The sequence below is a fragment of the Carcharhinus amblyrhynchos genome, chromosome 5 (assembly GCF_965287045.1).
Source record: "Carcharhinus amblyrhynchos chromosome 5, sCarAmb.v2.hapA, whole genome shotgun sequence".
Lineage (NCBI taxonomy): Eukaryota > Metazoa > Chordata > Chondrichthyes > Carcharhiniformes > Carcharhinidae > Carcharhinus > Carcharhinus amblyrhynchos.
In genome coordinates, this window is record NC_137328.1 from 10493691 (window position 1) to 10515855 (window position 22165).

Consider the following 22165-nt stretch of genomic DNA (forward strand, 5'->3'; position numbering starts at 1 on the left):
GATAGTGACAAGACTGGCCTCGGCAAGATTATTACAAAAACATATTTAATAGCTCTATGATTTCTCTCCCAGGGCGGTTTGCAGCATTGTGTCGAAGAATATATCCTTCATAAATAAAAGCAGTAAACGCTGGGTAAACGCAGCAGGTCAGTTAGTGAGAAACGGAATTAACATTTCAGGTCGATAAACTTTCATCAATTCTCTATTGATGGCACCCCACCTGCTGAGTCTTTTCAGCATATTTTGATTTTTTTTAGATAGTGTTTCAGGTCCGTTGCTTTTGATCACAACAGGGGAATATTCAAGGATGTGGCGGACTTTAAGTAAGCACAGAGGCAGGGAAAGGAGGGGAAGGAAAGAATGGAAGTCTGTGTGAGGATGTGAGGCAGGTGAAGTGAAATGGCAGAAGGGATGATGGTACCTGTCAGAGGAGATGGTAATGCATAAGTAAAAGAAACCAAAGAAGGGTCTGATGGAGATGTAGCTGAGAGAAGTGAGATCATCATCAACCGCTATGGGGCAGCGGTTATGACAAAGCAGGTTCACCAGGATGTTGCCTGATCTTGAAGGCATTGGCTATGAGGGGAGGTTGAATGAACTAGGATTGTTTTCACTGGAAAGACAGAGGCTGAGGGGAAACCTGATAGAAAATAATGAGAAGCATAGACAGGCATAGTCAAGACTTTTTCCTAGGATGGAAGTCTCAATTACAAAGGATCGCAGGTTCAAGGTGAGAGGGGGAAATTTTAAGGGAGATGTGTGGGGGAAGTTTTTCATGCGTATTCCAAGTGCCTGGAACGCGCTGCCAGAGGAGATTTTGGAAGCAGGCACATCAGCAACATTTAACATATCTGAATGGGTACGTGCATAGGAAGGGACTAGAGGGATACAGACCAAGAAAGGGCAGAAGGTAGGGTGTCATGATTTGCACAGGCTTGGAGGGCTGAAGGGCCTGTTCCTGTGCTGTTTTTTTTTTGTTCTTTGCTCTTTGATCTAAAATTGTCGAATTTGGGGTTGAATCCGGAACGTTGTAAAGCCTAAAATCAAATAATGAGCATTTTTGGAACATTGCAGGGAGACAAGAACGCAGAAGTCAAGAGCGGATGTTAAATTGAAATGGCAGGTACCGGGAAGCTTGGAGGTGATGGTGTGTGTGTGTGGGAGAGGCGGTCCACCTGCAGGCTGAATGGATCAATAATCATTCACCCAATCTGCATTTAGTCTCTCTAAAGGGCAGCGAATGTAGAATATTGAATAGGAGTACAAGCCAATGGCTGTTTTAACTCAATAGGAGTAAAGTTAAAATTTATTTATTAGTCACAAGGTTACATTAACACTGCAATGAAGTTACTGTGAAATTCCCCTAGTCACCACAGTCCGACACCTGTTCAGGTCAATACACCTAATCAGCAGAACGAGGGAGGAAACTGGAGCACCCAGGGGAAACCCATACAGACACGGGGAGAACGCGCAAACCCCACACAGACAATGACCCAAGCCAAGAATCAAAACCAGGTCCCTGGTGCTGTGAGGCAACAGTGCTAACCACTGTGCCACTTTGCCAATCCAGAGAGTGGGAAAGGAGGATATAAAAGGAGAGATGATACATTTCTTGCACTTGCATGGGAAGGCAAAAAGGGTCACTTTAAACCTCAGAACTCATCTACCTGGAATATGTTGGGCGGAACTTTCCCTTCCCGCCTGTCACAGGGATCATAGAGGGTGGGCAGGACCAGGACCAGGCAAAGGTCTGCTGACCTTGGATGGAATTTTCCGGAGTCGGGGCGAGTGTGGTCAGAAAATGCTGCTCGATTTAACTCGATTTCTCACTTCGCAGTAGCTTCATGACGTGCTGAGTAATTTGCACCCAAATATTTGCGGCATTTCCTGTTTACATTTCAGATTTTCACAATGTGAAAATCATTCCTGGAGAAACTCCAGGATGAAACTTGACAACCCCAGCTACAAATTCGGTCACGGATTCTATAGACGGACGGAATTCTTTCACAGCCCTGCAGCAAGTGGTGGCAGGAGAGATTTTGACGGGAATGAGGCCCAAAATTCAGTTTCACGCCGGTGTGAAATTCCCGTGGGATTTTCTGCCATAGCGGATCATGAATCCCGCTGTAGGCCATTGCCAAACTCATTTGCATCCCACTAATGGGATGCAGGGGAATGTATGAACAGAATTTTCCCGCAAGTCAGATTCTCCATTACGCCAGTGGGGAAAAACGTTGGTCCAGAACATGTCTGGAAAAACATGCAGAGGTCAGGACTTACCTTAAGAATGCCTAGGGCCACCTCCAGGCTTTGGGATGGAGGCTGCCAGCAACTCTGGATCCTGGAACACTACAGCAGTGGGTGGGGGGAAACCATCATGAAGTGGATCTTCCCGCTTCAGAATCATCGAGAAGGTCCATCTTCCAGCCTCAGAGTGTTGCTGGAGATCTACCTTCTTTCTTCAACGGTGGGTCAGGGATGTCAGGCACCATTCTAAATATGGCACCTGGGTATATCAACGTGACGTGCACCATCGAGCCCGCCTGGAAAGACGGCGCAAAACACCCTAATAAGGTGAGCGCTGGAACATATGGGGTGAAATTCTCCAGCCTCCCAGTCGCATGTTTCCCACCGGCAGGAGGTGGTGCATTGTTTGCTAGCCCCAAAATTCTCTGGTTCTGCTGCTGTCAACAGAAATTCCCATTGATGTCACCCCACGCTGGTGGGAAACCCGCAGGCAGAGGTGTGCTGCCGGCAAGATTTTCCAGTCCCGGGTGAACGGCCAGAGAATTTGGATCATGGCGGAGTCCAAACCCCCTCTCTGTCACCTCCCAACACCCTCGTACCTTTTCCCCACCCCCCGCACTGCTAGATCAAGTCTCAGATGGGAGAATTCCACCCTATGTTTATTTTTCTAGTGTTATTTCTGCTACCAACAAAGCCTCTCAATAATTTCACCACCACCCCCCCCCCCCCCCCCCCGCCCACCCATCCAACCCTCTCTATCATTCCCCAAAATAACGGTTTCCTTTCACTTTCTGAAATATGTGCAGGTTAGGCGCATTGAACTGAACAGGCAGCGGACTGCAGCAACTAGGGGAATTTCACAGTAACTTCATTGCAGTGTTAATGTAAGCCTTACTTCTACCTAATACATAAACTTTAACTAATAAATAAATTTTAACTTTACAACACTCATAAATAGCCCAACAACAACAACAAAAATCAAAACAGGTCTATTTGGTAGCACGATCTTTCGGAGTGCTGCCTCTTCATTAAGTGAGGCGCAGCACTCTGAAAGCTGGTGATTCCAAATAAACCTGTTGGACATTAAGCTGGTGTTGTGAGATTTCTTACTGTGCCCACCCCAGTCCAACGCCGACAATGCCACATTATAAACAAAAATGGTGCGGAGGAATTCCAACGTCGGAAGAGACTGAAATCCACAGCAGGGGGCAATGCTGTGCCTTTGGTATTGTGGACCGTCGTGCTTTTTCTGTCAGTGCGGCTACCGTACGCATTTAAAGGGGAGGTGGGGTGCTTCGGGGTGAGCGACTTTTGTCTTTTGGGTCTGGGTTCAGTGTCCGCTCAGCTGGGCGGATTGGAACGTTCGGTCACAGCTAATTGTTGCAACGTTCCAAAAACACTGTCGCACCGTTCGAACCCATTGTTGCAACGTTCTAAATCGCTGTCGCAACGTTCGAACCCATTGTCGCAACGTTCCACCGCTTGTTTTGAGTATTCTATTGCCATGTACAGTCTAAGGGGGGTATTGAGCAGAATCTATGCAACCGCTCCACGGTCCCTGCTCTTCTCCAGTTACCTGGGACAACAGGTAAAAGTTCAAAACGGCTGCGGGGCTGAAAGAGGGTCCTTTGCTCTTGGAGGAGGGGGCGGGGCTGTGCTGTGCTATGCTATAATTCCTTGTTACAATTTTCGACTCTTAACCTCGAAACTTTAATTGGGCTTCCTTTGGTCTGAAGCAATCGTTACTTTCGACTTGTAGTTTCTGAATTTTTTTTCTTGAGACTTTTTTTTTGCAAGAACGGCCACGCCGTCTTGTTTTGGAAACCCGAGGTTGATGATTTGTGAAGTTGACATTGAGAATTATTTGTAGGGCGAGAAGTTGCTCCAAGTTGCATGCAGAGCAGCACGTCGCCGCTGGTGCGGGCGCAGTGGAGTCAGACCAGCCGCATGTAACAATCCTTGGGAATCCAGGCCCTTGATAAGTGAGTGTGTCGGAAGAAAACCTTGCACATAAAAGACTCCAGTCAGGACCAGTGAGTGAGATTAGTTGATAAAAGCTTATATGCAAATTGGCTGTTTAATTGCAGGTTCACCTGTCTTTGTTTGAAAAAAAAATCAGATTATCTTGTTATAAATTTATTCTTTCTGGTTTAATTGGTTTTGCAGTATTTGGTTTAGAACTATAGATCCCTACAGTGTAGAAAGAGGCCATTTGGCCCATCGAATCTGCACCGACTCTCTGAAAGAGCATCTCGCCCTCTGTCTTCTCCACGTACCCCACACAATTTAGCATTGCCAATCCATCTAACCTGCACATCTTTGGACTGTGGGAGGAAACTGGAGCACTTGGAGGAAACCGATGCAGACACAGGGGAGAACGTGCAAATTGCACACAGTCACCCAAGGCCAGAATTGAACCCAGGTCACTGGCACTGTGGGGCAGCAGTGCTAACCACTGTGCCACCATGAATTCTTTAATGTGATTGGCTGATTTAGGGGATTTGTACCAGTGTGGGCACTGGATAACTCTCCTGCTTGTCAAAGGGATCTTGTGCCAACTCGGATTGGCACAAGTATTGCACCCACTGCTTCAATTTTCAATGTTTCATCTGGAAAACAGCACTCACAACCGTAAGCAACTGCAAGAGATGGAGAGCCCAAATTATATGTTCAGGCCTCTGAAATGGGACTTGAACTCTCAACCTTCTGACTGTCAGGCCAGAGTGCTACCAACTGAGCCACAACTGACAGAAGTGGACTGTGTAAAGTGGATTGACTGCCCGCCTGATTTCCAGAATCATAGAATTGTTACAGTGCTGAAGGAGGCCGTTCAACGTGTCTGCTATCTCGTGGCAAGGGCAACTTGGTTAGCCCCACTTCACCCATTCCCAATCGGCTCGCAAATTGTTTGTCTTAAGGGGCTTATCCAGTTCCCTCTTGAAAGTCCCGATACGTACCTGCGCACACCACTGTCTCAAGCAGCACTCCACAAACCCAAACTGCTGCTGTGCAAAACAAAGAAACGTTAACTTCATGTCATAGTTGATTATTTTGCTGGTCACCTGAGATCGGTGTCCTCTAACTCCCAGATCCTTCTGTCAACGGGAACATTGTCTAATGTTGAGTCCGTTCGTCCGTTTGAAGAGACGGGGACAGCATTGGTATGGGGTTTAAAATGGTTTTCTTTTATTGAAAAAAACTTAAGATTTACGTGATGGAAGCAAAGAAAAGCGAACTTGGAGACTGGCTTCTCAGCCAGGCCCTTGAACTGTGCTGAACGGAACTGAAACACTCAAATCCAAACCACATTTCAACCCTTATCGTGTTATGGAAGTGTTTCTCGCCGGCCATCTCCGTCTAGAAAAACGATCTTTCCAGCTGCTGTTATGCTGTTGCTTGCCTGCATTGTGTACCATTCAAGGAATGCAGTCAACTTTTAACTAACCCATCACGTCGTCTGACTCTACGTTTAGTCAAGCCAGCCACAGTTGGTCAGCTTAGCAGAGTTTGTTAACCCCTACAGTCTGTCGCTTAAATGTAATTGTGCACAGGCAGAAATGTCTTAAAGTGGAACCTTTGCATAGACTGAAACAAACAGGGTTAAGCATACACAGGATCTCTCTTAAATATCTACCTTGGCCAGGTCCCCTCATGATTTGAACAGCTTGATCAAATCCCCCCTCAACTTTCTCTCGAACAATCCCAGCTTCCCTAATCTAGCCGTATACTTGAAGTTCCTCATTGTCGGAAGCTTCCGTTCAAATCTTTTGTGCACGCTCTCACATCCTCTTTTAAAATGTTGCAGTCCAGAATTGAACAGAGTACTCCAGTTGAGGCCAAGCCTGAGCTTTATAAAGTTTCATAATCACTTATTTGATTTTTGTGCCCTATAATCTCTCTCTATCCAGGATTCTGTATATCTTTTTTAACAATTTTCTCAATCTGCCCTGCTGCTTCAGTGATTTTGCACATGCACCCGAGGTCTATCTATTCTTGCAACCTGCTGTTGAACAGTGTCCTTATGTTAGATACATAGAAACTAGAAACAGGAGTAAAGCCATTTGGCCCTTTGAGCCTCCTCCGCCATTCATTTTGGTTATAGCTGATCATTGCATTCAATATCCTGATTTCCCCCTTCCCCCTCCTCCCCCATATTCCCTTGATTCCTTTAGCCCCAAGTGCTATATCTAATTTCTTCTTGAAATCACACAATGTTTTGGCCTCAACTACTTTCTGTGGCAGTGAATTCCACGCATTCACCACCCTCTATGTGATGAGATTTCTCCTTGCCTGAGTTCCAAAAAATTTGCTGGACTCCGCCACTATCTGGAACTTTCTTTCTGAATACGTTGGTTAACAGTGCTGCCTCACAGCACCAGGCACCTGGGTTTGATTCCCGTCTTGGGTCACTGTCCGTGTGGAATTTGCATATTCTCCCCATGTCTGCATGGGTTTGCTCTGGTTTCTTCCCACGGTCCAAAGACATGCTGGTTAGACACATTGGCTATGCTAAATTCTCCCTCAGTGTACCCAAACAGATGCCGGAGTGTGGTGACTAGGGGATTTTCATAGTAACTTCGTTGTAAGCCTACTTGTGACGAATAAACTTTTAACCCTTTTAGAATTTCATAAGTTTCTGTGAGATCCCCCTCAGTCTTAAACTCCATTGCATATAATCCTAACCAACTTAGTCTGTCCTCATGACAGATTTGCCATCACAGGAATCCGCCTGGTAAACCTTCACTGTACTCCCTCTATAGTAAGGACATCTTTCCTCGGATAAGGATACCAAAACTGCACATAATGCTCTAGGTATAGCCTCGCCAACGCCCTGTACAATTGCTGCAAAACACTCCTATCCCTATAAGTAAAATGGTGCTGCTCCACATTCTTCATATCAAAATGTAACATTTCACACTTCTCTGCATTGAAGTTTATTTATTAGTGTGACAAGTAGACTTACATTAACACTGCAATGAAGTTACTGTGGAAAATCCCCTAGTCGCCATACTCTGGCGCCTGTTCGGGTACACTGAAGGAAAATTTTCTAACAAGTACATCTTTCAGACTGTGAAAGGAAACCAGAGCACCCGAAAGAAATTCATGCAGACACTGGGAGAACCGTGCAGTATCCGCACAGACAGTGACCCAAACCAGGAAGCGAACCCAGGTCCCTGGCACTGTGAGGCAGCAGTGCTAACCACTGTGCAGCCCCCTCTTCCATATGTCTGCCAATCTGTTTGTGTGCTCCTGGTTTAACATTGTCGTCATCCTCAGTTCACAATGCGTTCAAGTTTGCATCATATGCACATTTTAAGATTGTCCCCTATAAGACTCGGTAACTATTACATAATGAAGTAGTGATCCTAATGCCAATACTGAAAAAAAAATCCATTGAATGCCTTCCTCCAGTTCGAAAAGCAACCATTCGCTACTTCCTATTTTCTGTTACTCAACCTGCTTTGCTGTCATTTGCCTGTTTATTCCAAGAAAATGTTTACTGGCAGGTTTTTGGCACTTTATCAAACATCTTTCGGAAGTCCATGTTTGCCACATTAGGTTCATTGACTGTTACCTGGTGTTGTGAGACTTCTTACTGTCTCAGTCAACGCTTAGCACTATTTGTCTTTTTTTTTAAATTGTCTCTCTTAATTAAACGGAGGTGTGGTGTGATGATATTATCACTGGACTCTGGTTTCGGAACCCAGGCTCGCACCCCACCACGGCAAGTGGTGAAATATGAATTCAATACAAATCTGGAATTCAAAATCTCATGGTGACCGTGGAACCATAGTTGATTGTTTTTAAAAAAACATAGAATCCCTGCAGTGTATAAGCAGGCCATTTGGCCCATTCAGTCTGCACTACTCTCTGAAAGAGCATCTTACCCAGGTCCATTCCATGCCCTATCCCTTAACCCTACACATTTACTGTGGCTAATCCACCCAGACCGTGCATCTCTGGACTGATTCTTGTTTCAGGACAGGGTTTGTGTTCATGCTTCCTGTTGCATCAGAATGCAGAATTGGACACAGTGGTTAGCACTGCTGCCTCACAGCATCAGGCACTCAGGCACAATTCCAGCCTCAGGTCACTGTCTGTGCAGAGTTGGCACGTTCTCCCTGTGTCTGTGTGGTTTTCCTCCAGGTGCTCTGGTTTCTGCTCAAAGTCCAAAGATGTGCGGGTTAGGTAGGCCATGCTAAATTAACCCTAGTGTCAGGGGATTAGCAGGATAATTATGTGGGATCACAGGAATAGGGCCTGGGTATGAATGTGGTCAGTGCAGATCTGATGGGCCGAATGGCTCCTTCTGCACTATAGGCATTCTAAAATTCTATTCTATTCTATGAATACAGGACATTTTTATATAGATTCCCTGAACCTAAAACTGATGTATTGAGTCTGCTGAGTTTTGCCCACTTACTTCATCTCTCTATATCCCTTTGTAGACCCTTCGAGTAGGATTTTCTGATCGCACTTGCCCCAAAACCAGAAAATCTCACCCGAGGTCAATGGATCTTTGCATGGTGGCTACAGTTCCCATGGTGGGCAGGATAGCAAAATTCCTCCATTTATGGCATTCTCACCACACTTGCCTACCCACCTATGTTTGTGTCATCTGCAAACTTGGCAGCAGTAAATTCAGTTCCCTCATCCAAGTTATTATATATTGTAAATAATCGTGATCCCAGCACTGATTCTTGTGCCACTCTGTTAGTTACAGGTTACCATCCTGAAAATGCCCCTCTTATCCCAATGTTTTGTCTCTCTTAGTCAGCCAATCCTTTATATATGTTGATATGGGCTCATATATTATCAAGTGGTCTTTTGTACGGTACCCTTTGAATGCTTTTTGGAAACCCAAGAATGTTACATCTACTGGTTTCCGTTTGGTCTACCCTGTTTGTTCTCCCCTCAAAGACTTTTAATAACTTTGTCAGGCATGATTTTCCCTTCATGAAATAAGGGTAACTCTACTTGATTATGTTATGTATTTCTAAATGCCGTTATGTCTTATATAACAGACTCCTAACATTTTCCAAATGACAGGTTATGTTACCTGTTTTTTGCCTCCTTTTTGTTTGAATAAGGGTGTTACTTTGGCAGTTTTCCAATCCTGAGACTCCCCAAAATTTGTGCGTTTAGAAGATTTCTACCAGAGTCCCCACTACCTCTGTAGCTACTTCCTTTAATATCCTAGGATGTTATTCATTTAGCACCTAGGCCATGCCCTCTGCCTTCATGTGTAGCTCTCCCTATTGGTCCTTAATCCGTCCAACCGTCTTCTTACTACCCTTTTACTAGTTATACCATAGAAACCCTACAGTGCAGAAGGAGGCTATTTGGCCCATCGAGTCTGCACCAACCACAATTCCACCCAGGCCCTGTTCCCGCAATCCCATATATTTACCCTGTTAATCCCCTGACACTAGGGTCAATTTAGCATGGCCAATCAACCCAACCCACAAGCCTTTGGACTGTGGGAGGAAACTGGAGCACCCGGAGGAAAGCCACGCAGACACAGGGAGAATGTGCAAACTCCACACAGACAGTGACCGAAGGCTGGTATTAAACCCGGATCCCTGGCACTGAGAGGCAGCAGTGCTAACCACTGTGCCATTATGCTGTCCTAGATGACTTTAACTGCCACCGTCTTCTCATACACTCTTGCCTTGCTCATTTACTTTTTCCCATGATCGCAGTGCTGTAGTTTTTTTCACCTTTGTAATTTCCCTTCAGATTTCTTTCTCAGTATCTTTCCTACTAGTTGGGAAAGCCTAGTGTACTCTGTTCTGTAGTAGTATCTCTTTTGCTTTTTTTAAAACTCTAATAAATAGATGCAGTTCTTGGCCCCTAAAGCACACCCTCTTTCTTCAGCACTTAATATTCCAGTTCATCCACTTCTCCATCATTTCTGAATATTGTATCCAGGAAAATATTATTCCCAAACTTGTTTTTTGAACCAGCTTTCTATTAATGTCACAACGCTGCATTGATCTGTGGCCAACCAATCACCAACTTGATTTACCTTGCTTCATATGCTGACACACAGCACTGTGAGCCTAATTTGCATTTGATTACATTACCCCTACTTTGAACTCCACCTAATATTTCAGTCCAATATAGCCTACAACTCATAGCGTGTGTTGCCATGCCCCTCAGAGTGCTCTGCAGCCACTTAGCGATATCCTTCACCCTGCCACCAGGGAAGCAACAGCCATCCGGGATTCGTGTCTGCAGTTGGAGGAATGCCTGTCTGTACCTCTGAATGTGGATCGATCTGCAAGCCGAGATACTGTGTTCTTGGCTCTGGCTATAACTGAGAGTGACAGTTCAGCTTGGGAATAGAGTATGCGATGCACTCCGGCCTTGTCAAGTCCGCTCAGACTGCCTATTCCAACTCTGCCTGCACATCCTTCTGCAAAACCTGAGTAACGGTGAAGTTTGGCTTGAAAAATAGTGAGTAACACTTACGCCTATAAGCACCAGGCAATGGCAAGAGAATTTACCCATCTGCCCTTGACATGTAACAGCGTTGCCATTACTGCATTCTCCACCAACAATATTCTGGAGGTTAGCATTGACTTGAAACACGGCTAAACCAAGCTTATAAGAAAGCATGGTGGCACAGTTGTTAGCACTGCCTCTTCATAGCGCCAAGGACCTGGCTTCAATTCCAGTCTTGGGTGACTGTGTGGAGTTTGCACATTCTCCCCGTGTCTGCGTGGGTTTCCTCTGGGTGCGTCAGTTTCCTCCCACAGTCCAAAATTGTACAGGTTAAGTGGATTGGCCATGCTGCATTACGCTTTATTGTTCCAAGATGTGTAGGTTAGGTGGATGAGTCACGGTAAGTACACTGGGTTTTGAGGGTATGGTCTTGGGTAAGATGCTCTTCCAGAAAGTCATTGCAGACTTGAAGGGCCAAATGGCTGCCTTCTGCACTGTAGGAACGCAATAGGTTCTACCAGAACATGTGAAAACCATGACCTGCACGTTCCCCTTCTGAGTTATTCAATATCCTGACTTAGGTCAGATCTCAGCCTTTCACTTCATTGTTCTATCATTGCCATTTTTATGAGCTAACTAACCTGGTTAGAAGCAGTAAAGCTTTGAAATCACCATATGGGCAAGACCTCCCACCAACATAAACTCTTACATGTAGGATACATCTCTGTGCACAAATGATATGATGTACTTTTTTTTAAGTGTTACTTGAGTAACCATGAAGCTTCATTAACTTAAGGCCCCAAAATGGTGTGTGTATATATTGGAGACACTGAGATATACGTGAGCGTTGTGCGCTACAGAGAGTACAGCACTAGCGTCGCTTTATATGCAAGCACTGTGGTGGGTGGGAACTTGCGGGTGATGACGTGAAACTCTTCTGTAGGAAGGTCACGTCTGGGTGTTGTCGTGTAACTGTGAAATATTCCCTTCTGTCGCCTCCAGAGATCTGTAAGAACTTCCACCAGGGGCCAGCAGGAAAATGGCACTTTTTATGAATTCCGCACTTACATCATACAACCCGGGAAGGTGGCTGACTTTTTGAAGCTGACCAATGATAATATCCACCTGCGCACTGCCCATTCTGAGCTCATTGGTTACTGGTCTGTGGAAATTGGCTGTCTGAATGAAGTCTTTCATGTTTGGAAATATGGTAAGAATTGACATACCAAACAGTGTTTCTGTTTAATAACTTGTTTTATTCTATTCAGGAGTAGAAGTTGGGGGGTTGGCTGCGGGTGGTGGCGACACACTGGTTAGCACTGCTGCCTCACAGCGCCAGGGGCTCGGTTCAATTCCCGGCTTGGGCCACTGTCTATGCGGAGTCTGCACATGCTTCCTATGTCTGCGTGGGTTTCCTCCCACGGTCCGAAAGACGTGCTGGGGTTAGGTGGGTTGGCCATGCTAAATTCTCCCTCCAGCGTACCCGAACAGGCGCTGGAGTGTAGCAATGAGGGGGAATTTCACAATAACTTAATTGCAGCGTTAATGTAAGCCTACTTATGGCACTAATAAATAAACTTAAAAGTTGGTACGAGGGCACAATGTGTACAAATGCTATAGTGCAGAGTAGGTTTGCCCAACCTTTTAGAGTGGGGGAGCACTTTTAATTTTTTCTCACTCAAGGGGTTGATGACCAAGTTTCAGAAATGTTTGTTCGTGAAATATGAATTAAAAAAACACAAGGTATGAAAAGAAAAGAATTTGCTGACGAACTAAACTGAGTAAGGATGAGTGTTAAAGTATAAAAGGGTGTGTGTGTCTATTTCTGGCTCTCTCCCAGGTTCTACTTAATCCGTTACCCTCAGCCACCATTAGAGGGCACAATAGTGAGGGTGAGTGAGAACCTGGATACTGTCGATGTTTCCATTAATCTGACTCAATCTACCCCTGTCTCTCACCCTCTCTCTCACTTTGGACAAACCTGGCATGGAGCATCGAGAGGGGTCACACACAAGTTTGTTTCTCAGCCTCTTTCTCTCTCAAGTTTCAAATCTGAAGGGTGGTATTTGGGAACCCTAGCTTTCTAATCTTCCCTCTGGGAGATATTGGATGGGGTTCAACATCCGTTCTGAAGGACAGCACCTTTTTTTCTTAGTATCGCGCTGGGGGTGTGCTGAAGCCAGGAATGGGACTTGAACCCAGCACCTTGTGAATTGGGGGCGAGCGTGGTGTCAACTGAGCCATGGCTGATGCTGAAATTGAACAGTGGAATGGGCTAAATGGCCTACTGCTGTTCTGACGTGTCAGAACAAGTAGTTTGGGAATAAACTCTCGTGTTTAAGTGTCAAAAATGGTGTCCGCATGAACCACACCACCATTGAATGTGGAGCTGCACATTGGGAGTTAGGTATTGGAAGATAAGTGTGTACATGTGTATGTTTTAAAGTTTGAATACAGCAGAAATGGTGTAAATAATACATATAACATGTATTGAAAGTGTCAGAGGCTGTAATGTTATCATGTGAAAATGATGGACTATCTGAAAGCGTTTTTTTCCTCCAGACAGTTACAAGCACCGATCAGCAGTACGAGAAGCCCTGGCCAATGATAAAGACTGGCAACAAAATTACATCTCCAAAATGCTGCCAATGCTTTTAGACCAAACCAGCGAGATTGTCTACATGGTGCCTTGGGCAAAGTTGAACCAGTCGCCAAATGAAGGCAGGTATCTTGCTCTGAGCTCTCCCCTTGTCCAGTCCAAGCAAATTCAAACCCAGGATGAAAGGTTGACGAGCCAAAGATTTAACCAGTTCCACCGGAAGTCCCTTTTATTTACCTGGATGGGACAGCCGGTGACTAATAGATGTGTTTGTTAATATAGGGCTCACCACAGGTTGATTGTTTGAAGGTTAGATGTCTAGTTGCATGATTGCATCTAATTTGCCGTCTTGCGTCCCAAGCAGTGACGTGCGTCAGCTAATATCACCTTACTTGTGACATCCGGGTTAGAGGGATTACATTCTTGACTTACTAGAAAAGTTGAAGCACCATAATGTGCGCATCATGTTTTTGAAACATCTTGATGTGATGAGCTTTCTAGGAACCAGGAGCGCTCATGGTTGTATTATCGTCCTCATCCAAGTGTTACGTTGGTGTGCAGATATAATACCTGATCCAACAAATCAGACAGCTCTCATTCTCGTTGGCATTGTGATGACGAGCATTGATTTGTTGGCTCAACTTCTGCAGGACATGTGCTTGTTGACAACCACTGTTCTTGGTCGACACAGATAGAAAAGGGGCAAGGGGGCAGAAGATTAGACAGTATCTGCTGACAAAATAAGGTTGGAGGATGGTGCTAAATTTGATGGGCGTCAGGTTGTGGAGGATTTGTAAATTCTTTATAAAAGGGTGGCACAGCGGTTAGCACTGCTGTCTTAAAGCACCAGGGACCCAGGTTCAATTCCAGTCTCAGGTCACTGTCTGTGTGGAGTTTGCACATTCTCCCACTTGTCTGCGTGGGTTTCCTCTGGGTGCTCTGGTTTCCTCCCACGTCCAAAGATGTATGGGTTAGGCTGATTGGTGACGCTAAATTAACCCTAGAATCAAGGGGATTAGGGTAAATATGAGGTGTTACGGGAATGGGGTATGGGTGGGATTGTGGTTGGTGCAGACTCAGTGGACCAAATGAACTTCTTTTGCACTGTAGGGATCCTATGAATTAGATCCACTTTTGCCTCAGCGCTATTAGTGAGAGTACATTATGACATACCAGAATATGCACAGTGCATCACATCTCGGTGTTTTATCTGAATTTTGTCACTTTCAATTGCTGAGTGCAAGATTACTCATGAACTCTAAGTACCAATTATGAAACTCTTCCTAATATTTGTGTAATATAGTAGTTCTTCAATAGGCAACATGTTGTTTGATACACTGAACCCTTGGCACTTGTACTTTGTGTACATTGTTTTATTTCCTTTGATCGCTAACCAAGTTTCTGGAAGGGGGAGATGCTGGTGTAGTAGTCCTGTTCCTGGGCTAGTCATCCAGAGACCCAGGAAAATGCTCGGGGAACATAGCAGCTGGTGGAATTTAAATTCAATTAACTAATAGAATCTGGAATTATAAAGCGAGTCTTAATGGTGACCATGACTATCTTCAATCGTCATTGACTCCTGCCCTTTAAGAAATCTGCCATCCTTGCATGGCCTGGCCTACATGTGACCCCAGACCCACAACTCTTAACCACCCTCTGAAGTGGCATAGAGAACCACTCAGTTGAAGGGCAGGTTAGGAACGGGCCTTGCCAGCAATGCCCACATCCCTTTGAAGGATCGGTGCTCATTTGCTATGTCCCAGTTAGTCTTCTAAAATTTAGTAATGCCACTTGATTTCGTATTCTAATTCTTAATACACAAAACCAAGCGTAGAAACCCTACAATGCAGAAGGAGCCTATTTGGCTCATTGAGTCTGCACCGACCACAATCCCAACCTAGCCCCATTCTCGTAACCCCACATATTTAGCCTGCTAATCCTGATACTAGGGTCAATTTAGCATGGCCAATCAACCTAACCTGCACATCTTTGGACCATGAGAAGAAATTGGAGCACCCAGCGGAAACCCATGCAGATACAGGGAGAATGTGCAAACTCCACACAGATGGTGACCAGAAGCTGGAATTGAACCCGAGTCCCTGCTGCTGAGAGGCAGCAGTGCTAACCCCCACTGTGCCACCATTCTGCTCAGACCCATTTGAGTGTGGTGTTTTTTTCTTAATTATCAGTTGGGCCAAGTGCTGGCAAGTGGGATTAGATGGGCAGGTCAGGGCATTTTATGTGTTGGTGCAGAGTCAATGGGCCGAAAGGCCTCTTCTGCACTGTAGTATTCTATGATCTGTGAGAAGGAGTGTCCACACGTTAATTTGTAACCTGCTGTGATGTAGTAATGTTGCTTGTGTTTGTTGAATGAGTTTATTTCGTGCTTCCAAACAGGTTTATATGAGTTAGTGAGTTACCAGATGGTACCAGGTGGACCTGCTGTATGGGGCAAAGCCTTTGAGAAAGCTGTGAGTGCACACAAACATGTGGGATATTGCACGCTCATTGGAGTATTCCACAGTGAATTTGGCCAACTCAACAAAGGTAAGATCTGAATTTTTAAGCTTCAGAATCTTCAGTGTAGTAAAACTACATATATCATTTATAAGCAATTTATTTAATATATATTTGCTGTCTTGCATTCCCTTCCGCCAAATCTGTCTTCCTTCTGTCATCCTCTGCAATCTCCAGACATTCTAGACCCATGAACCTTTCCACTGTGAGATTGTACAGAAACTCTGATTCAGCTGAGGTGAATTCAGTTAGACCTGACCTGCGAGGGGAGATGAAATGGGAATTGAGGTGACATTTACAAATTTACTTGATATTCAACACTTTGTGGTGCTTGCGGGTTATTCCAACGGCCGCAGAAGTCGTGCTGTTAACATAGCAATTGGAATTGATGCTTTGCTATTGGAATCCCTTTATCGTGAGGGATTGAACATTAATGTAAGGATCAAAAACACAAAATACGCGAAAATTTCAGTTTCTCGTTCTGTGCAGTGTGGATCCGGGGGAAAAGCTTATTCAGAGCTAACCCTTCCATCCCTGAATGACATTTTTCCATTCGCTCTCTCCAAAACATTCCAAGAGAGCTTTTGTCTGAACGTTTTTACAGATTGGAATGTAAAGGTAGAATTTTGATGCATTTTTATGTTTTAATCAAGTTTAATTTAAACAGTGGCCCACTCCTCCCCAGAAAGGGTGAATCTCACGTCTGTTTTCAACAATAGACAAAATATTTCCAGTAGATAACCCGGGCAGCCTTGGTGTGCCACGTTGTAGTAAAAACCATCTGTGGAGAGAGAATAGAGCCCACGTTTCGAGTCTGGATGACTCATTGTCATCTGCTGAAGAGAAGGAAAATCGGATCAGAGTTATACTGTGGGGGAGGGAGGGATGCTGTAATTGGACAAAGAGAATGAAAATTGTGATGATAAAGGCTGAGAGAGGTACTAAAAGCATCCATAAAGTGATCGCAACATGTGAATGGCAGACTGTAAAGGAACTTCTAATGGGCACTTTTTTTTAGCATCTTTCCAAGCCTTTATCATTTACATTGTCTTTGTCCAATTATAGCACCCCCCCACCCACCCTCATAGTATAAATTTGTCCACTTCTTCTCTTCAGCTCTGATGAAGGGGTACCCAGACTCAATGTTGACTGTGTTCTCTCCCCACAGATGCTGTCAGACCTGCTGAGTTTCTCCAGAATTTTCTGTTTTTGTTTCAGATTCCAGGAAAATGCCCTGGGGACATAGCTGCTGATGGAATTTAAATTCAAATAATTAATACGATCTGGAAGTATAAGGCGAGTGTCAACAATGGTGACCATGACAACTGTCTTTGATCATCATTGACTACTGTCCTTTAGGAAAGGGAATCTGACGTCCTCACACAGCTTAGTGTTTTTGTGACTCCAGACCCAGAACTCTTAACCACCGTCAATGGCATAGTTCGAAGGATGATTAGGAATGGGTAAATTATTTTGTATTTTCTTATGTATTTTGTTAAAAGAAGGGATTTGGGAAGAAAGGTACAGTTTTGGGGGAGCTTTTTGCAAGCGGAGATGGCGAGGCAAAGATTGAATTATAATGTTTCGGAAATGAGCGTATATTTCAGTGGAGATGCAACACTGACATTGTTTCAACATATTGTAAGCAATGAAGTTAATTCGGGCTATGTGGCACAGTGGTTAGCACTGCTGCCTCACAATGCCAGGGACTCAAGTTCGATTTTCACTTGGGTCACTGTCTTTGGAGTCCACACATTCTCCCCAAGTCTGTGTGGGTTTCCTCCAGGTGTTCTTGCTTCCTCCCACTGTCTGTAAGACGTGCTGCTTATGTGCATTGGCCATGCTAAGTTCACCCTCGGTGTACCCTAACAGGTGCTGGAGTGTGGCAACTAGGGGATTTTCATGGTAACTTTGTTGCAGTGTTAATGTAAGCATACTTGTGACACTAATAAATCAATAATAATAGGTTTAATACTGTGTTGGAGCTAATTTTCAATGTGGCATCATATCAATGCAGCATAAAACTAAGTGCTTCGCAGAGTCTTGGAGCTCTCATCTCCCATTTGGCTAGGCCCTGACCCTGGATTTATGCAGGAATGTCAGTATCCAAGCTTCGTGGTGAGCATGAAGTTGCCACATTCAGGAAGTGTTATACGTTCGGACAGTTAACTGCTTGAGGAAGCCAACTTCAGAAATCTGGAAACTGGAGAGTTAAAGAAACTTTCTATCTGCCAACAAGTGAAGTTGAATACCAGCACACTGCCTGAAAAAGGGATTTAATAAATATCTTCCTTTAATAAATATTTTTCATGTCCATCTCAGCCTCTGCTCCTAATATCACCCCAGTTTCAAATTGTTTATTCCTGTGCCTCTTCACCTCTTTCTAATTTGATGCTGTTATTTTCACAGTCCATTCCCTCTGGTGGCACAAGGATGCTGACGACAGAGCAGCTGGAAGGCACAGGGCGCACGAGGATGTCAGGGTAGTGGCAGCAGGTAAGGACCTTTCTCCCCAAGTAACATACTGTAGACAGGCCTTTGCACATAGCCTCATATCTCAATGACCCCTCCATTCCCACCCAGGGTGGAGAGAATTGGGAGTCAAGACTTGCGAGACTCAGCGAGTAGTCCGTTTTAAAATGAGTCACTACAAATTACAGCCAAGCAGTAGGTAACACCCCTGCATCTGAACCAGAAGCTCCACGTTTGTGTACCACACTAAGACTGGCCAAGGGAAATGCATTCATAACGCAGTCAAACAGGTTGAGTATCAACCTGCAAAATCCTTCCAATGGCTGGCTGTAACTGTGGGACCGATTCCTCGTCAGCTATGCTTGATTCTGTTAATGGAATCATTTTTACAGTGCCCCTAAAGTTGTATCTTTGCTTATATAAAAGGGGAGACAGTGGTGTAATGGTCTTGTCACTAGACTAGTAATCCAGAGACCCAGGGTACTGCTGAGTATCCAGGTTCAAATCCCATCATGGCAGATGGTGAAATTTGCAATCAATAAAAATCTGGAAGCTAATGATGACAATGAAATCATGGGTCGAACCTGGGTCCCTATCTCTGAGGCAGCAGCGCTAACCACTGTGGTACAGTGCCCCTCCAAAAAATATACTGTGCCCCATGTGAGGATTGAACTCGCGACCGTCAGATTATGAGACTAGCGTGCTACCTACTGCACTAATGAGGCAATAAAATAAAATTGTGGGAGTACGTACTAAAGTGTAAAACGTTTTGTTGGTTCCTGATTTAATAATTATTTGTTATAATGTGTTTTAATGGCATCACCCTATTTTAAGATATGCATTATATTGGATCCATATCATGAAATGCTATGATAAGTTTTAATCATTATCAGATGTTCCCTAATGTCCTTTAGGGAAGGAAATCTGCCATCCTTACCTGGTCTGGCCTACATGTGATTCCAGAACCACAGCAATGTGGTTGACTCTTAAATCCCTCAGGGATGGGCAATAAATTTGGATGCCCACATCCAATGAATTAATAAGAAAGACGTTAAATCCAGTGGATCACCCAAGCACTACTTTTAATTTGAACCTGGTTTCATCTCTAGTTACACTAAACTCCAGGGCTCAACCTGGAGATAGGCTGGCTCTCGTGTGCTGGGGATTTCAACTGGAATCTGCCTTGACTCATTCTCTTGAAACCTTTGGGTCACCATGCTAGTAACTGTAGCCCAAACTGATTCAAAATAATTACTCAGTGGATGTTGGGAATGTGGATCTTGTGACCATTCATGTTGATGTAAATAGCATAGAGTTAATCAAGGGAAAACCAGATAACTGAGGGGAGAAAGGAAGAAGTGGATGGTTACAAAAACTGAAAATGCTGGACAATCTTAGCAGATCGGATAGCATCTGTGGAGAGAGAGTAAAACATTGGCTCTGTCCTCTTTCCACAGATGCTGTCAGACTTGGGTGGCATTGTGGCACAGTGGTTTGCACTGTTGTGTCACAATACCAGGGACCCGGGTTCAATTCCAGCCTTGGGTCACTGTCTGTTTGGAGTTGGTACATTCTCCCTCTGTCTGTGTGGGTTTCCTCCAGGTGCTCCGTTTTCCTTCCCCAGTCTGGAAGATGTACTGGGTTAGGTTGACAGGCTGTTGTAAATTGCTCCTTTGTGTCAGGTGGATTAGCAGGGGAAATATGTGGAGCTACAAGGATAGGGTATGGGTGGGATTGTTGTCAGTGCAACCTTTGGGCCAAATGGCCACCTCCTGCACTGGGATTCTACAATTCTATAACCTGCTGAGATTTTCCAGCGCATTTTCTTTTTGATTCAGATTCCAGCATCCACAGTATTTTGCCTTTATCTTAATGGAAGGTTATGTTGAGAGGTTTAGGTGAAGGACATTGAGACTCAGCATTGACTTTAGGCTTCTTGGGCTGAGTAGCCAGTTTTTAGGATCATTCACTTCTGTATCATGTATGTTCTGAGAAGGCTTGGCATCAAGGCAAAATCACTAAATTATTTAAGATTCCCAGTTGAATAATTTTTTAACCACAATTTAATTATAAATATCTATTTCTTAAAAATGATGGTGCGCAGTAGGCATTGATAGAATCATAGAATCTGACAATGCAGAAGGAGGCCATTCGTCCCATTGGGTCTGCACTGACCACAATCCCACCCAGATTCTATCCCTGTAACTCCATGCATTTACTCTAGCTAGTCCCCCTGACGTGCAATTTAGCATGGCCAATCAGCCTAACCCCCACATCTTTTTGGGCTGTGGGAGGAAACCGGAGCACCCGGACGAAACCCACGCAGACACGGGGGAGAATGTGTAAACTCCACACACACACACATAGCTACGAATTGAACCTGGGTGTCGTCCCCCGTCCCCCCCCCCCCCCCCCCCCCCCCAAAAAAAAATACTGTGCCCCATGTGAGGATTGAACTCGCGACCTTTGGATTATGAGACTGGCGTGCTACCTACTGCACTAATGAGGCAATGAAATAAAATTGTGAGAGTACGTACTAAAGTGTAAAATGTTTTGTCGGTTCCTGATTTAATAATTATTTGTTATAATGTGTTTTAATGGCATCACCCTATTTTAAGATAGCATTTCATGATATGGATCCAACATAATGCATATGATAAGTTTTAATCATTATCAGATGTTATCATACTGTCTTTTGTTTTGCAGTGAGGGATAGTGCCTCGTACTTGGTGTCCCAGACTAACAAGCTCCTACGCCCTACGCCTTATTCCCCTCTGAAATGATTCTGTGCACTGAGCACTGATTGTACCTCCTTTCTGTTGAATGGTGCCTGTGATACAAGTGGTCCTTTTGAACTCGACATTCTAACCACGTGGCATGTTGCATCGTGATAATGCCCATCACTGCGGCCAGCTTTTATTTTGCAATTTCAAGAGCTGAACTGGTTGGAAATAAAAAAAAACTTCTAATCCGTTGTGTGCTGTGAGATCTTTGAAATGATTGCTGACTGTTTGTATACTTTTCATCCCATGTTTCTGTTGCTGTTTAGTCTGAATCTTGGGAGGCATGGTGGCACAATGGTTAGCCCTGCTGGTGCCCTCACAACACCAGGAGCTTGGGTTCCATTCCTGGCTTGAGTCACTGTTTGCACATTTTCCCCATGTCTGCATGGATTTCCTCCGGGTGCTCCAGCTTACTCACTCAATACAAAGATGTGCAGGTTAGGTGGATTGGCTGTGCTACATTAACCCGAGTGTCAGAGGGATTAGCAGGGTAAATATGAAGCGTTACGGGAGTAGGTTCTGGGTGGGATTGTGGTCAGTGCAGACTCAACAGACCAAGAGGCCTCTTGATGCATTGTAGGGATTATCTAATTCAAAATTTCTGGGAGTTCCCTGCTCCCAGTGAATTTGTTCCTTGTAGTTGCCTTTCCTGCGGCTGTTACACTTCATTCTTCGAGTGTTATCACCTGCCAATTAGTCTAATGGTATTTTCCCATCCATGGAGTGTACTATTGAAATGAATTTGAATCTGATTAGCAGTGGATGTTCCAAATATGGCAATGAATTGTCATGAAAGTGCCTTATAACAGTACCAAGAATGTGACAAAACTAACAGGTAGAAGCCACCAACATTTCAAAAAGCATTTAACAGGATGAGTGTCTCTTGGTAACGAGATGAGCAATTTTTAGACAGATCAAAAGAAAACATTGGCTTGCTATTAAGAAACACCTTAAGACGTATGAACCATCGAAGGGACGCATACATACGATAATCTTTTAGAACCACCACTGAGGGGACAGAAGGCAAATACACAGAACCACCAAGGAGAAAAATAGTATAACTTTTTGTAGAATTTGTGGGGTAGTTTCCATCTAGCAG

General features: G+C 44.4%; 1 protein-coding gene and 1 non-coding gene across 3 annotated transcripts; one reads left to right on the forward strand and one right to left on the reverse strand.

Moving 5' to 3' along the window:
- The first annotated feature begins 3515 nt into the window (after positions 1–3515).
- nipsnap3a (nipsnap homolog 3A (C. elegans)) lies at positions 3516–21257 on the forward strand. Of its 2 annotated transcripts, XM_080188470.1 has the most exons (6): positions 3516–3835; positions 11698–11905; positions 13258–13416; positions 15692–15841; positions 18221–18307; positions 20990–21257. In XM_080188470.1, exons 1-6 carry the CDS (start codon positions 3752–3754, stop codon positions 21064–21066), a joined length of 765 nt encoding a protein of 254 aa, XP_080044596.1. In that variant the 5' UTR covers positions 3516–3751; the 3' UTR covers positions 21067–21257. The 2 variants fall into 2 exon arrangements, with proteins under 2 accessions (XP_080044596.1, XP_080044595.1); XM_080188469.1 differs by lacking the exons at positions 18221–18307; positions 20990–21257 and adding an exon at positions 15989–16177.
- Positions 18936–19008, reverse strand: trnam-cau (transfer RNA methionine (anticodon CAU)). Its single transcript has one exon. It is a non-coding gene; the product is annotated as a tRNA-Met (tRNA).
- Positions 21258–22165: the final 908 nt, after the last annotated feature.

Coding starts and splice junctions, on each gene's coding strand:
- nipsnap3a (XM_080188470.1), top strand. CDS start 3,752: ATGTACAGTCTAAGGGGGGTATTGAGCAGAATCTATGCAACCGCTCCA. Junction 13,417..15,691: donor GAACCAGTCGCCAAATGAAG/GCAGGTATCTTG, acceptor GCTTCCAAACAG/GTTTATATGAGTTAGTGAGT. Junction 15,842..18,220: donor ATTTGGCCAACTCAACAAAG/GTAAGATCTGAA, acceptor TTATTTTCACAG/TCCATTCCCTCTGGTGGCAC.